The sequence below is a fragment of the Geotrypetes seraphini genome, chromosome 13 (genome assembly GCF_902459505.1).
Source record: "Geotrypetes seraphini chromosome 13, aGeoSer1.1, whole genome shotgun sequence".
Classification (NCBI taxonomy): domain Eukaryota; kingdom Metazoa; phylum Chordata; class Amphibia; order Gymnophiona; family Dermophiidae; genus Geotrypetes; species Geotrypetes seraphini.
In genome coordinates, this window is record NC_047096.1 from 47656476 (window position 1) to 47669844 (window position 13369).

Below are 13369 nucleotides of genomic sequence, written 5' to 3' on the forward strand. Positions count from 1 at the left end.
GGAGGGAGACAACAATGGTAGAGGAAATGATTTTATTTTTTGATTGATTTACATCTGCTGTCTGTTCAGGAAAAAATGCATTTGTTTCTTTTCCTCTGGGGTTGGACTGCATGCAGAGTCTTGCACCTTAGGCTTTGTTTGTATATATTAATACTTTTAGTTTTTGGTACCGTATTTACATGGGGTTATCTGTGTTCTGGTAGGAATGAATATTGAGAAGTATTGTGCTTTGTGTAGTTTAATTTTGTGGTTAACCATTATGTGTTGTTAATATGATTATATTGTGTGTGTGTATATATGAAAAATGAATGGAAAAAATAGTGTTACAATTAGTACTATTATGGGGGCAGGGTCTGGGGCGGAGTTTGGGTGGAGATTGGCAGGGTCTGGCCCACAACTTAGGCCAGTGTTCTTCAACTGCCGGTCTGCGGACCAGTGCCGGTCCACAAAATAATTATTTTATTTCTGCCGGTCCATAGGTGTCAAAAGGTTGAAGAACACTGCTTTACAATGCCTAATGCTACTTTTGGCAGCCACACCTACAGTGGCGTTAGGCATCATAAAAAAGCTCTGTAGGTGTGATTCTGGTGCCTACATTTTTTTCTTTTAAGAACTTTTTTTCCATTTTATAATGGCGTTTTCAATGTAGATTAGGTGCCGTTTATAGAATCTGGGCCTAAGTGGATTTTTTTTTGTTTTGTAAACTCTGTATTGTTTAAAACTATTGTATTAATTTTGTTTTAGTTTTGTAAACTACTTTAAAATCTTTGTATTAAGCGGGTTTACTAAATTTATTAAATCATATCAAATATTTCATTATTTTCCAGTTGGTGAGAGTTCTTATGTCTTTGTGTGCACTCGATTGAAAGAGCTTCTAGCACTCAGGGAACAGGTCAGATCCCTGGAGGCTAGAATAGGAAGAAGTGACCTACCTCCAAACCTGGCAACCTCTGTGCTACCAAGGAGTAAAAAGGTCACTTGAAGGAAGAGCATCACCTTGGAGAGAACATGCCCTTTAGGAGACACAATTTCCTCTTGCATTGAAAATATGTCTCCAGGGTCTTCTGCCCAGGAAGAAAGGGATAGGATGGCCATTTTTGTTGGAGATTCATTAGGCATGTAGATAGTTGGGTGGCTGAGGACAAGATGGTTTGGTCACTTGCTTGCTTGTGAAGATAGCGAACCTTATGTGTTGCTTAGATATTACTGGGAAGAAGCCAACTGTCTTGCTCTATTTGGGCATCAACAACATAGGAAAATGTGTGTGTGTGGGTGGGGAGGGGGGGGGCGTTCTAGAAAGCCAAATTTAGCATCTTAGGTAGAAAGCTGAAATCCAGACCATATAAGGCAGCATTTTCAGTCATGCTATCTGTTCTACCTAATCTGTCCCAATATGGCAATGCTTATGTACTTATGCAATACAAGTAGAAAAATATTCAATTTACAATGAGCTCCATAAATACTATGAGCCCAGTATAGTAAATAATTTTTTTCCCCCAATAAAGAACAGCCCATTCAGACCTTTAAAATATATTGACGGAAATTGGAATTATGAATTCCAATGAAGTTACAGGGAAATACTTTTAAAACAAATAGGAGGAAATATTTTTTACTCAGAGAGTAGTTAAGCTCTGGAATGTGCTGCCAGAGGATGTGGTAAGAGCAGTTAATGTATCTGGTTAAAAAAAAATGTTTGATCAAGTTCCTGGAGGAAATGCCCATAATGCTATCGAAACAGACATGGGGGAAGCCACTGCTTGCCCTGGATTTTGCCAGGTACTTTTAACCTGGATTGGCCACTGTGAAGATGGGATACTGGGATAGATGGACCATTGGTCTGACTCAGTAAGGCTATGCTTATGCTTTCATCATCCAAGTAGGGCATGTTGCCATTTGAGAAAAGAACAATTAGTGATTTTTGTTTGCTTGCACTTCCTTTTTGAAATTCACAAAGCTCTTTGGAAACCTGTTTTGCTGTGTTCTCATTACTCCTCTTCTGACCCAGCCAGGAGGGCAGCCTTAGCATCTTTGTCTGAATTTAGCTTCTGAATCCCAACATCCATTTCTGAGTTGTACCACCTTCGTCTCTTTACAAAACTGTGTGGAACAGAGAGGGTTAATAGATTATATAGCGGTCCATAAATGTTGTTATAGTACAGTATATGAGACACCTTTCTTGCTAACGGGATCTCTGCAGGTTTTACACTTATAGTGCTTCAAAACAAATGCACAGTCTAGTGGCACAGCGGATGAGTACTCAAAGCACAGAGAGGGAAAATGATTTGCCTAAGGTCACAGTCATTGGTAATTTGAATTTTATTTATGTATTCTTCCACATTTATTCTGATTCTTCTCTCAACCAGGGGATTTTTTAAAAAGTTAAACTGACATACAGTTGCAGTCTCAGGTATTTCAGATGATTTCCAGAATCCATTTCAAATGCTCCTGCCTGGCTTTTAAGATCATTCACGGCATCCTTCCTCCCTTAATCCCACTATCTTATAACTCCTCGAGTCCTGACTCTACCAAAGGTATAAATTATCCTTCCCCTCTCTACACAGTATTCGCTATGCAGGTAAACTGGGAAAATCCCTTCTCTTCAGAATCACAGGTCTTTGGAACGACCTTACTACCCCGCTGCGGAACCTGGGCTCCCTCCAATTATTCCGCAAGCAACTGAAAACCTGGCTTTTCACTAAAATGTAATTCTATCCCCCCCTTACTCTTCTCTTCTATATATAAGTTCATGTAAACCTTTTTTTTCCTTCTCTTCCTATATTTTAAGTTCTTGTAAACCGTGACGAGCTCCACAACATCCGTGGAGATGATGTGGTATATAAACTTAAGGTTTTGTTTTGTTTAGTTTAGTATGCAGCCATGGAAACTTTTTTTTTTTTTTTTAAAGGATATCAAATTACTGCATTTGGGAACTACAGAAAACACTAGGGGCTTCTTTTACTAAGGTGCGCTAGGGCTTTAACGCGTGGAATAGCGTTTGCTACATTGCCGCGCGTGCTAGACCTTAACACCAACATTGAGCTGACATTAGTTCTAGAAGTGTAGCGCGCGGTAATTTCCTGCGTGCGCTATAAACGCTAGCGTACCTTAATAAAAGGAGCCCTAGATCTTTAATTTTTTTTTATTGGGGAAAATCTATGGGTTTGAACATATTCGTAACCTCACTCTTCTCAACACGAAAAGCATTTGCTGAATTTGATTTCACAAGTATTTCAGTTTGTGCCCCAAATGTTCTAATCTACAGTCTCTCAATATGGAACCTACCTCTCTCCCAGCACCAAAGTCTCCGAGTAAGAACATTGCTGCTAATGAACCGGCCCTTCAAAATCTTGTCCAAACATTTTTAAATCTAGCTATACCACTAGCCTATATCATAATAATAATAACAGTTTATATACCGCAATACCGTGAAGTTCTAAGCGGTTTACAAAAGATTAAGCAAGGTACAAATTGATTGAACTTAAAAGGGGAGGAAGAAAGAGAGTTGGTGGGACAGGAAATCCATTTTTGAGGATAGAGAGATTAATAGGATATGGTGATTAATAGGATATGTCATTCATGTCATTCACTTGGGATAGTTGAAAAAGAGAGAGAATGTGTCAGGATTTTCTGGCTAACATAGTCATTTGCTGTAATGAAATTTCCAGTAAGATCTATATACAGAGCTTAACCTGGACATGTTCAGCCAGTTTTTATTTTTATTTTTTTCTATCAAAAAGGATAGCTCAGGACATTTTTGTGACCTTCAAGAGCAAGCAGAGCCTATAAATTAAGTGGCATCCTCTAATATTACATGACCCTTAAGGATACCTCTAATAACAGTGCTTGTTCAAAATCTATTAATAATAACCCCCAACCAAAATTATAAATACAATTTTATAATTTTATAAATAAAGTGTGCTCAGTGCTCCTACTCACAGGTCAATCAGAACTAGAGCAACGATAAAGGGAGCCATCACCACTTCACTTTGTTCCCTGGATTATAATATAACTAAAGTAACACATAAAAGTCAGTTACTTATCGGGAAGCTGAAAGATGTTAAAGCTTAGTCCAGGAACAGTACAATATCCTTATTTGTAGTGGACTCCCAAATCAAAGTCCATTATGATGTTCCAAATGAGTAACCAAAAAACAAGAAAAAGTGAAAGTAGAATGAAAAAAGAAATAAAAGATCTATTAGGCTTTCCTATACCAGGTGCTGCTGTTCTGGATTGTCAAAATACCAGCATATATCTTCTAATATTCAATAGTGTTCATAAATTAAAAAAAATACATAAAAAAAAAATATATATAAGGCTCCTTTTACTAAGGTGCGCTAACGTTTTAGCGCATGCAGGATATTACTGCGCGCTACACCGTGCGCTACGCAGCTAGAACTAACGCCAGCTCAATGTTGGCATTAAGGTCTAGCACGAGGGGCAATTCAGCACGTGCATTAATGCCCTAACGCACTTTAGTAAAAGGAGCCCACAATATGAAAAGTGCGCAGTGCCCTTTGTCTCCTGCTAAGAGACCAAGTTTGGGACCATCATAACACTCTTTCGTCCCAGTACAAACAAGTTACTACAACGGCTACTTATGGAAATGGAAAAGGTAGCACTTCTCTTATCTTAGGAGTAATTGATCTTGTTCCTTCATCATGATCAAATGGCAGGGATTTTTCTTTGCCATTGTGCTGTAAAGTGACTGGTACATTAGCCTCCGTCTTTCAGCGTCCATGCTGTCTGAGTTGTTCAGCTTGCTCTGCCTCAATTAACCTCCTCCTTATGGGTGAAAATTAACCTGCCTCAATTAACCTCAACCGTATGGGTGAAAATCAGGTCTTTAAAGCACCACAGCAAAGAAAAATTCCTGTCGGGCCGCCACTTGATCATGATGAAGGTTATCTGCCGTCACTTTCTATGTTAACATAGCTGGTTTTAAAAAAGGTTTGGACAAGTTTCTGGAGGAGAAGTCTATAGTCTCCTATTGAGACAGACATGGGGGAAGCCATTGCTTACCCTAGATTGCTAGCATAGAATGTTGTTACTATTTGGTTTTTTGCCAAGTACTTGTGACCTGGATTGGACACGGATTGGCCACGGATACTGGGCTAGATGGATCTTTGGTCTTACCCAGTAAGGCTATTCTTATGTTCGTATCTCTTCCTGCACTCCTCCCTGAGAACTCTTTGGCCAATATTCAGCCACCAATGATCAACGTTTTTATGAATGCTGCTAACTGTATTCCTGGATGTTCAATGCCAGGCCATGTCTGGGCACTGCCTTTGAATTTCTGGTAGTATGTTGCCAGTTAAAACATATGCTGTTAAGTGCAATAATCAGTCCTTAATCGCTTAAGACAAATTGCATAAAGATAGGACCGTTTTTTTATGTAGCCCAATTTATGCACCACCCCTGGATTATCCACAAGTTAGCAGTTTTGGCTTAGGTGCACTAACTTTGAATATTGGGAAGTCATTTTAATCAGTGACTTCTGCTCTACTGCCAACTTCAGGGTCCCTTCTTTCCATCTTCATGCTCATATGCCATCTTCAGTTAGTGCAATGTGCTCTGTCTCTGGCCTAGTGGGAGTGTGTGGCACAGCGGTTAGAGCTACAGCCTCAGCATCCTGAGGTTGTGCGTTCAAATCTCTCGCTGCTCCTTGTTAATCCCCCATTGCCCCAGGTACATTAGATAGAGTGTAAGCCTGCCAGGATAGATAGAGAAAAGTGCTTGAGTACCTGAATGTAAACCACTTAGGTAATAAGTGGTATATAAATACTAAAAATAAAATTAAAAAATAATGTAAATCCAGGCTTAAAGGCCACCTTTTGAAGGTTGCTTCTAACTCTTAGCGGGTGGGGTGGGAGTTATCAAGGTGTGGCAAAAGGTGGGCTTTAACTGCATTTTGGTTTATCATGGAGATCGCCAACCTACAGTATCTCAGTACACATACCAATAAACTAGAGAATAGCTGATGGACATTAAGATCAGGGCAATTGCATAATGCCAGCAGAAGCATATGGTGATAAACATGATGTTGTTATGGTCCTGCTGGTTCCACTCTGGTATTCCTGATGGTGGATACAGCACAAATGCAATCTGGGACAAAAACAGAAAAAAAAATATAAACAGAGAAATATGAAGGCAGATAAAAACCATATGGCCTATCTACACTGCCTAACCATACCATCTACTATCCCCTCCTCTATCTTAGAGATCCAAAGTACTTGTCCCAAGCTTTTTTTTTTTTTTTGTCTCCACCAGGAGGTCGCTCCACGCACTCATCACCCTTTCCATGAAAACTATTTTCTGAGGTTACTTCTAAATCTATCCCCTTTCACTTTCATCCTATGTGTCCTCATTCCAGAGATTCCTTTCAATTGAGACTCGCCTTCTGTGCGTTTATGCCACGTAGGTATTTAAATGTCTCTATCATATCTCCCCTCTCTCACCTTTCCTCCAATACATACTTTCTAAGTTCAGGACTCATGTACACCACGTGTGTCCCTACCTTCATGAGATGCTCATGAGTATCACAGTTTCCTACCAATGGACAAAATGGGATCTGGAAAATCTTACCTCAACTTGCTATTAATGAACTTATACAATAAAACTGGAGAAAAAAAAAGACCTCAGTCTAAAAGGAGTACCATCGGCTCACAATAATCCAATGTCTTAGAAAAACGCTACAAAAATGATTCCTCAAAATATCAATAATAATAAATTTTTTTAAAATTCACATTTAAATCATACATTTCTCAAAAGACCAATAAGAATAGATCTACCTACAAGAAAGGTAATTACAAACAATTATTTCTATCTAGCCCACATTATTGTTGAATTTGCCTTAAATTTCAAACAAGTTTCATAATAAACAAGGCTTATTTTCAAAATTCAATAGAAAAAATTCAATAGAAAATTCAATTCAATAGAAATTCAAAATTCAATAGAAAAAATTATAAAGAAAAAGAGAAATAAAAATAAAATTTCAAATGTTGAGCTTAACTTTTCCTGGTACTATTTAATCACTCCTCATCAATCAAGCCAAGTTACTCAAATTAAGTAAATTCAAAAAAAGAATTATTAAAAAAAAATATCAATAATTCAATCTCCTAAATCCACATATTACAACTTTTTCAAAATAAGGCAAATATATACAGTATATAAATCATAAGAATAGCCTTACTGGGTCAGACCAATGGTCCATCAAGCCAAGTAGCCCGTTCTCAAGGTGGCCAACCCAGCTCACTAGTACCTGGCAAAAACCCAAGGAGTAGCAACATTCCATACTACCGATCCAGGGCAAGCAGTGGCTTCCCCCATATCTTTCCCAATAACCGACTATGGACTTTTCCTCCAGGAACTTGTCCAAACCTTTCTTAAAACTAGTGAAGTAGTCCCATGTCATAATTCAAACACATGGATTGTTCATTCCAACCCAAATACTTAAAAAAAATAAAATAAGTATTTAACTGAATGTAGACTTTACATAATAGCAGACTATTGTTAAAATTATTAATTCCCCAACAGGGGTTCCCTGTTTAGCCAGTTGCTGTTTCAGGGGATGACTGGAGCTATCTTCTTTCAAGATGGCCAATGATGATTTTACATTGATAGAAAATTGTGGTTGATTTTCAAGTTTTATTCCTACTGTCTCTCTTATGTCTTTTTGTAATGCGCATCAGCATCTCTTACAGGGTATAAGAGGCAGATTGCATATTTCTTCTGCTATCAGTACTCACGGATCACATACGACTCTTATTGGTAATACAGCAACTGTATTTTTCAAACATACTGTATGATATGCAAAATAATATTATCAATATTTTCATAAAGTGATGATTTTTTTTTGTTTGTTTAATTTGGATATTAGAAAAAAAATGGCCAAAAAGACACTTTTACAGTTTATTCACCAACACCATACAGAGTGTCCTTGTACTAGCTATAAAGACTATGGAATTTGTTGCTTAGGAGTTTATCTTATGCTACAATACAGCTCCAGGGCATTCGTATGTAGAATTTAACCGACCATCCTGAAAAAGAGGAAGGGAAACCTCTGTGATCAACTAAGCAAGCTGTCCTGCAATCCACAGCTACCGGCAGCAGTCCATCAGAGCTTAAATAATAAATTTGAATTCTACTGACCTGCCAGAACCAGGTTCCCTGTATGATGGTGAGACTGGTACGGAAGAACTCCAAGACAACCTGTTCCCTCATGAACACCTCCAGAAAGATAGTGAATGCCCCACCAAATACCGCAACGAGAAGCACTGAGTGGATATACTGGTCCAGTTCAGAGCGATTATGGACATGAAAATAGAAGATAAACCCTAACAAAAATAAGGAATATTACATTTACTTTGAAACAACTTTATGAAACGCACTGCACCCCCATGACTTTGGAATGTATCAACCCAAACTAGAAAGGATGGTTATTTATTTTTTTTTTTCATCTGCATTGCATTTGCAACTTCCCTAGAAATACGCTATATGCAGTATAGATGAGGGTTTGCAGCTTGCAAAATAGGATATGATTAATGAGTCAAAATGCTGGGACAGTTCAAAGTCAACCAATCACTGAAAAATGGAATTAATTATGTTTATGTTTTATTAACATTTGATATCCCGCTTAAGCATATTACAGACCTAAGCGATTTACAATAAAATAAAATTAGGCACTTAGAACTTCCCTATCTTGAAGATTGTTCAGCCTAACATTCCTTTCTAACAGGGCGTGCACTTTTGTGCACAATCCATTAGCATCACATTGAAAAGAAGGACTAGAGGAGATGGTGCTATACCCCATAAAATTATTTCCCAAATGCTATTCTCTTAGTTACGTTACAGCCAGATCTTGACTCCATAATCTAGTGGTTCCCAAAGATGTCCTGGGAGCTCCCTAGCCAGAGAGGTTTTCAAGACATCCACAATAGAAGAACCACCACCAGAGCTACCATTTTGCTATGTTTACCAATTCATAACTTTAATTCTACTGTTCTGATAAATGGAAGTCGTCAGTTCACTTCTGCTGCCAATTTGAATGATTTGCCGATCTTTTATAAAACATGACAGGGGCTAGGAACCTACAAGGACATACATCAGAAATGAACCTGACCTAACATGGAAGGTCAAATCACTTTGATCTCTCAATCCAAACAATATTGGCGTGTGGAATAATCGTCACCATTTATAGAATTTCTAGACATTGTTATTATAATTATTTTATTATTTGGTATGATTACTGACCTTCAAAAAACTCAGCAAGGGACAGAGATAGGCGATCCAGTCCTACAGGCACCTTGAATGGGAAGTATGTGAGCACGTCCACCATACCAGAGAGCCCATAGAACAAATAAACAGTGAAATGTTGCCAGTTCTTCAGTTTCATCCAGCTGTGATCTTCCCCATTAATGAGAGGCATGTGAAAACCATTGTCAAATTGCTCTGCCAATATTCCTATGGTAGGAAAATATAAGAGGTTAAGTTTCTTTCTACAAGCAAGGTGTGAGTAATGAGTCCTCAGCCTGCTGAAATGAAAAAGGTTTTTAACTTCGGAGATAAATGCAAGAGCACAGGTTATACCTTTCCAGTGACAACACTATCCTGGCAGATTACAATTATTTAGGCAACATCATTTTTTGGGCCTAGCACAGTCCCACAAATGTTTTGTAGTTGTGGCACACTAAACTCGTCGTCGTGGCCGCAGGGCATCCGGAAATGCACGGATGTCGATGCAGTGATGTCATGCACATGTGTGATGTCATCACGCCAAAATCCATGCATGCACGGAGGCCCTCCAGATGGGGCCCCGAACCTGCTATCACTATGCTGGTAGGGGGAGGGTGCTGAAGGAAAAGAGGGACTGGCGCAGACTCATTGACTACAGGCTGTGCCTCTTGCTGCGAGAGGCACGTCCTGTAAACAGTCAGTTGGCGCCTGTGTCTCTCCTTCTTGCCGATGTCTCACCGCAGCACACTAGTGTACTGTGGCACAGTTTGCGATACACTGGCCTAGCGGTTTCCTCCTGTTCCTTTGGGCTTCCAGCTCAATCAGAACCAGCTTCAATTGAGCAATGGTGCTATAAGCATTTATCCTCAATTTTATATCCTCCATATCAGCTCACTCCCACAGTATCTCTACCCTAGCAGACCCAGAAAGAAGATCTGACCTGGAAATTGAGCCCAGCTCCTCTACAGCAGGAGTGTCCAACATGCGGCCCGAGGGCTGCATGCAGCCCCGTGAAGTATTTTGTGCTGCCCCGGTCGAGGGCAATGCAGTGTTTTCCCCTGCTGCTCCCAGCTGTTTACCGTCTTGCCGGCTCCCTCCTCTGTCTTGCTGCAGCGTTTGCGCAGCCCCAGAAAATTTTTTTTCAGCCAATGTGGCCCAGGAAAGCCAAAAGGTTGGACACCCCTGTTTTGCAGTGAGCCACCAACCTAGAATATTTGTCCTATTGTCATAATAGTCTAACCAGGGATGCCGAATCGTACAATTACATGCTTATGAGCAATTAAGACTTTCAGTGCATTTGAATAATTTTATGTTGAGCAAAATTTATGAATTTTATTTATAAAACATTGACTACTCCATATTAACCATACAATTCTAGGCATTTTCATGTTAGTCTACTTGAATATGTAGAATAAAGATTAAAACAAGGTCTAAAGCGATAATTCAATAAAAAAATGTAATTGTGACGGGCTATACCTTATATCACCAGAATCTTCAAACTTGAAGAAGGGAGCTATACTGGGAAATTACTATCAAAAGACAGCATGGGTGTCGCCCTGGCAACAGACACCATTGAATAAGCTTCATTATGCTTTGAATAGGATGCACCCTCATCAACATCATTCCTTCTTTTACATCTCAAATTCAGCCAGCGATCCCTCATTCTTCTTAACGTTCCCTCCGATCTGCTAACCAAAATTTACTTGCTATCCCTTCACTTAGGCACATCAATACCAGCATCTTTTCTGTCACGGCCCCCTTGCTTTGGAATGCTGCCCCAAGCCACTTAAAAGAAATTACAGTCCTTGATAAATTTAAATCCAGTTTAAAAACTTTACTCTTTAAAGATGCGTTTGACTCATAATCGTCCTTTTAAGGATGTTTTAAGTCTATGGTAGTTCAACTTTTTTGGTTGAGCTCACTATTTTACCCCCACCCCTCCTTTTGTTTTTACCTTTCGTTCTTCTTTTCTCTCCAAATATTGTAGTTCCTCCTCGGCTCCTTTCGTTTCAGTTTGTCATAGCTGTCTGTTGGAATGCTGTCTTTTGTTTTTGGTGTTGTTTTGTTGTTCCCTCCTTTTTTATTTTTTTATTTTTTGTTGTTTACTTTATTAAACTGTGTAAAACCGCTTTGATTTTTGATAAGGCATTATATCAAATTTTAATAAACATGAAATATGAACATGAAATATCTGAGTCTCAGCCAAAATGTATTATTATGAAATTTACTGCGATATTATCAAAGTCTCTTGTCTAAAACCTCTGAATATACTGCAGTGAAGGGGAGGTGGGTACTGTCCGTCCCCTTTTTTTGCCACCTTATTTCTCCACAAGTACCACTGGGAGCATCTGCCATAGCCCTGCAATATCATAGTTCTGACTCTCTCTTCTCGCAGCTTCTGACCATCTGCATGTAGCAAAAAAATTTAATGTGCTTTCTCTCAGTCGCTCAGTGTTCTTCACTTGCATGTGCTCACCATGTGCAGAAATATCAAAGAGTTATTTTCATAACCAATTTTTACTTTTGTTTGCTTTTGATCAGTGGTCTCAAACTTGCAGCCCAGGGGCTGCATGCGCCCTGCAAGGTACTATTTTGAGACCCTTGGTATGTTTATCATAATCACAAAAGTAAAAGAAAACCGTTTCTTGATCATATGTCTTTTTAGCTTTAAATGACAATATTATTATTATTAAGACTTAGCCAAAAGGAAAGATTTAGAAACTATAAAGAGTTTTACCTCATGCAAAATTGTCATTTCTTTAATAAGACATTAACTATTTTTTCTGAGGCCCTCCAAGTCCCTACAAATCCAAAATGTGGCCCTGCAAAGGGCTTGAGTTTGAGACCACTGCTTTTGATGGTGGATGGGAAGGAGAGGAGAGAGAAGCCAGGGCATGAGGAGGGAAGGGAAGGAGACAGATGCCAGACCATCGGGAAGGAAGGGAAAGGAAGGAAAGGAGATGCCAGAGCATGGAGGGAGAGGGAGAGATGGAAGGAGGAGAGAGATCCCAGGGCATGGGGGAAGGGAAGCAGATGCCAGACCATGAGGTGAGTTAGGGTGGGAAGGAGGAAAGGAAAGGAGAAGAGATATGCTAGAGCATGGGAGAGGGTGTGGAGACAGAAAAAGAAAAATGGAAGGGACAGAGAAAGAGGGCAGAAAATGGATGGAATAGAGAGTGAAGAGATGAGGAAAGCAGAAACCAGAGATGACAAAAGATAGAAAAAATATATTTTTTTTCTTGCTTTAGAATAAAGTAGTATTATAGCTGTATTGATAAACATTTATAAATAGAAAATGGAAATAAGGTAATCTTTTTATTGGACTCATTTTAATATATATTTTACTAACTTTTGGAGACCAAAATCTCTTCCTACCTCTTCCTAAGGCAGTGGAATAATTCCCCAGGATCTGCAAGTATGATATCAATAGCAGTGAGGGACTGGTGTTGTCATTTAGTGTGAAAGTTGGTTGTGGGTTCAAATCCCATGCTGCTCCTTGTGACCCTGGGCAAGTCACTTAATCCCCCATTGCCCCAGGTAGAGTGAGCCCACTGGGACAGATAGGGAAAATGCTTAAGTAACTGAATGTAAACCAGTATAAGTGGTATATAAATACTTTAGAAAAAAGTTGACAACTATGGTGTACCAGTTTTCTCTGTAATCCTTACCTACTAGGGAAAAGATGACTTTCACCAGTCCCTCAATAAGCTCCAATCGCTGGTAAAACAACCTTGAATAACAGTTGGTCTTCATCCTCCTGCTCAGGTATTTTAGTGGGTATTTCACTGACCACCAAAGCCCAAATAACAAGAAGAAGCTGCCTGGAAGTGCATGGCCTGGGAAACTTCCCATTGCAGATCAGAATCCCTGAAATAAGAAATGTGATATTAATTGTCACTGAGCACGCACCACAGTCAGTGTAGTGGAGCTCATTACTACTACTTTCTATATTGCCACTAAACACACAGCGGGCCATTTTTGATAGGACGTCTAAGTCCAACTTTGGTTGTCTTCCACAAGATGTCCCAAAATCGGGGTGGAAAACTGTCCTTTTTCAAAACCACTAGTTGTTCAATTTTTTTTTTTAAATGATCTATTTGGACATCTAACTTTTTGGGCCTTTTTCAAATACAAAAAT

The 13369-nt window shown here is 39.2% G+C and overlaps 1 protein-coding gene across 1 annotated transcript; it reads right to left on the minus strand.

The window, feature by feature from the left end:
* Nucleotides 1-1985: 1985 nt before the first annotated feature.
* Nucleotides 1986-13083, minus strand: LOC117347082 (transmembrane protein 45B-like). The gene is made up of 5 exons (XM_033917448.1): nucleotides 12900-13083; nucleotides 9250-9459; nucleotides 8149-8333; nucleotides 5957-6102; nucleotides 1986-2097 (listed from the first exon to the last, which is right to left on the minus strand). The coding sequence occupies exons 1-5, from the start codon at nucleotides 13081-13083 to the stop codon at nucleotides 1986-1988; spliced, it is 837 nt and encodes a 278-aa protein (XP_033773339.1).
* Nucleotides 13084-13369: the final 286 nt, after the last annotated feature.

Coding starts and splice junctions, on each gene's coding strand:
- LOC117347082 (XM_033917448.1), bottom strand. CDS start 13,083: ATGGGAAGTTTCCCAGGCCATGCACTTCCAGGCAGCTTCTTCTTGTTA. Junction 8,334..9,249: donor CCTTGCTGAGTTTTTTGAAG/GTCAGTAATCAT, acceptor TATTTTTGTTAG/GGTTTATCTTCTATTTTCAT. Junction 2,098..5,956: donor AGCTATTCTCTAGTTTATTG/GTATGTGTACTG, acceptor TGTTCCACACAG/TTTTGTAAAGAGACGAAGGT.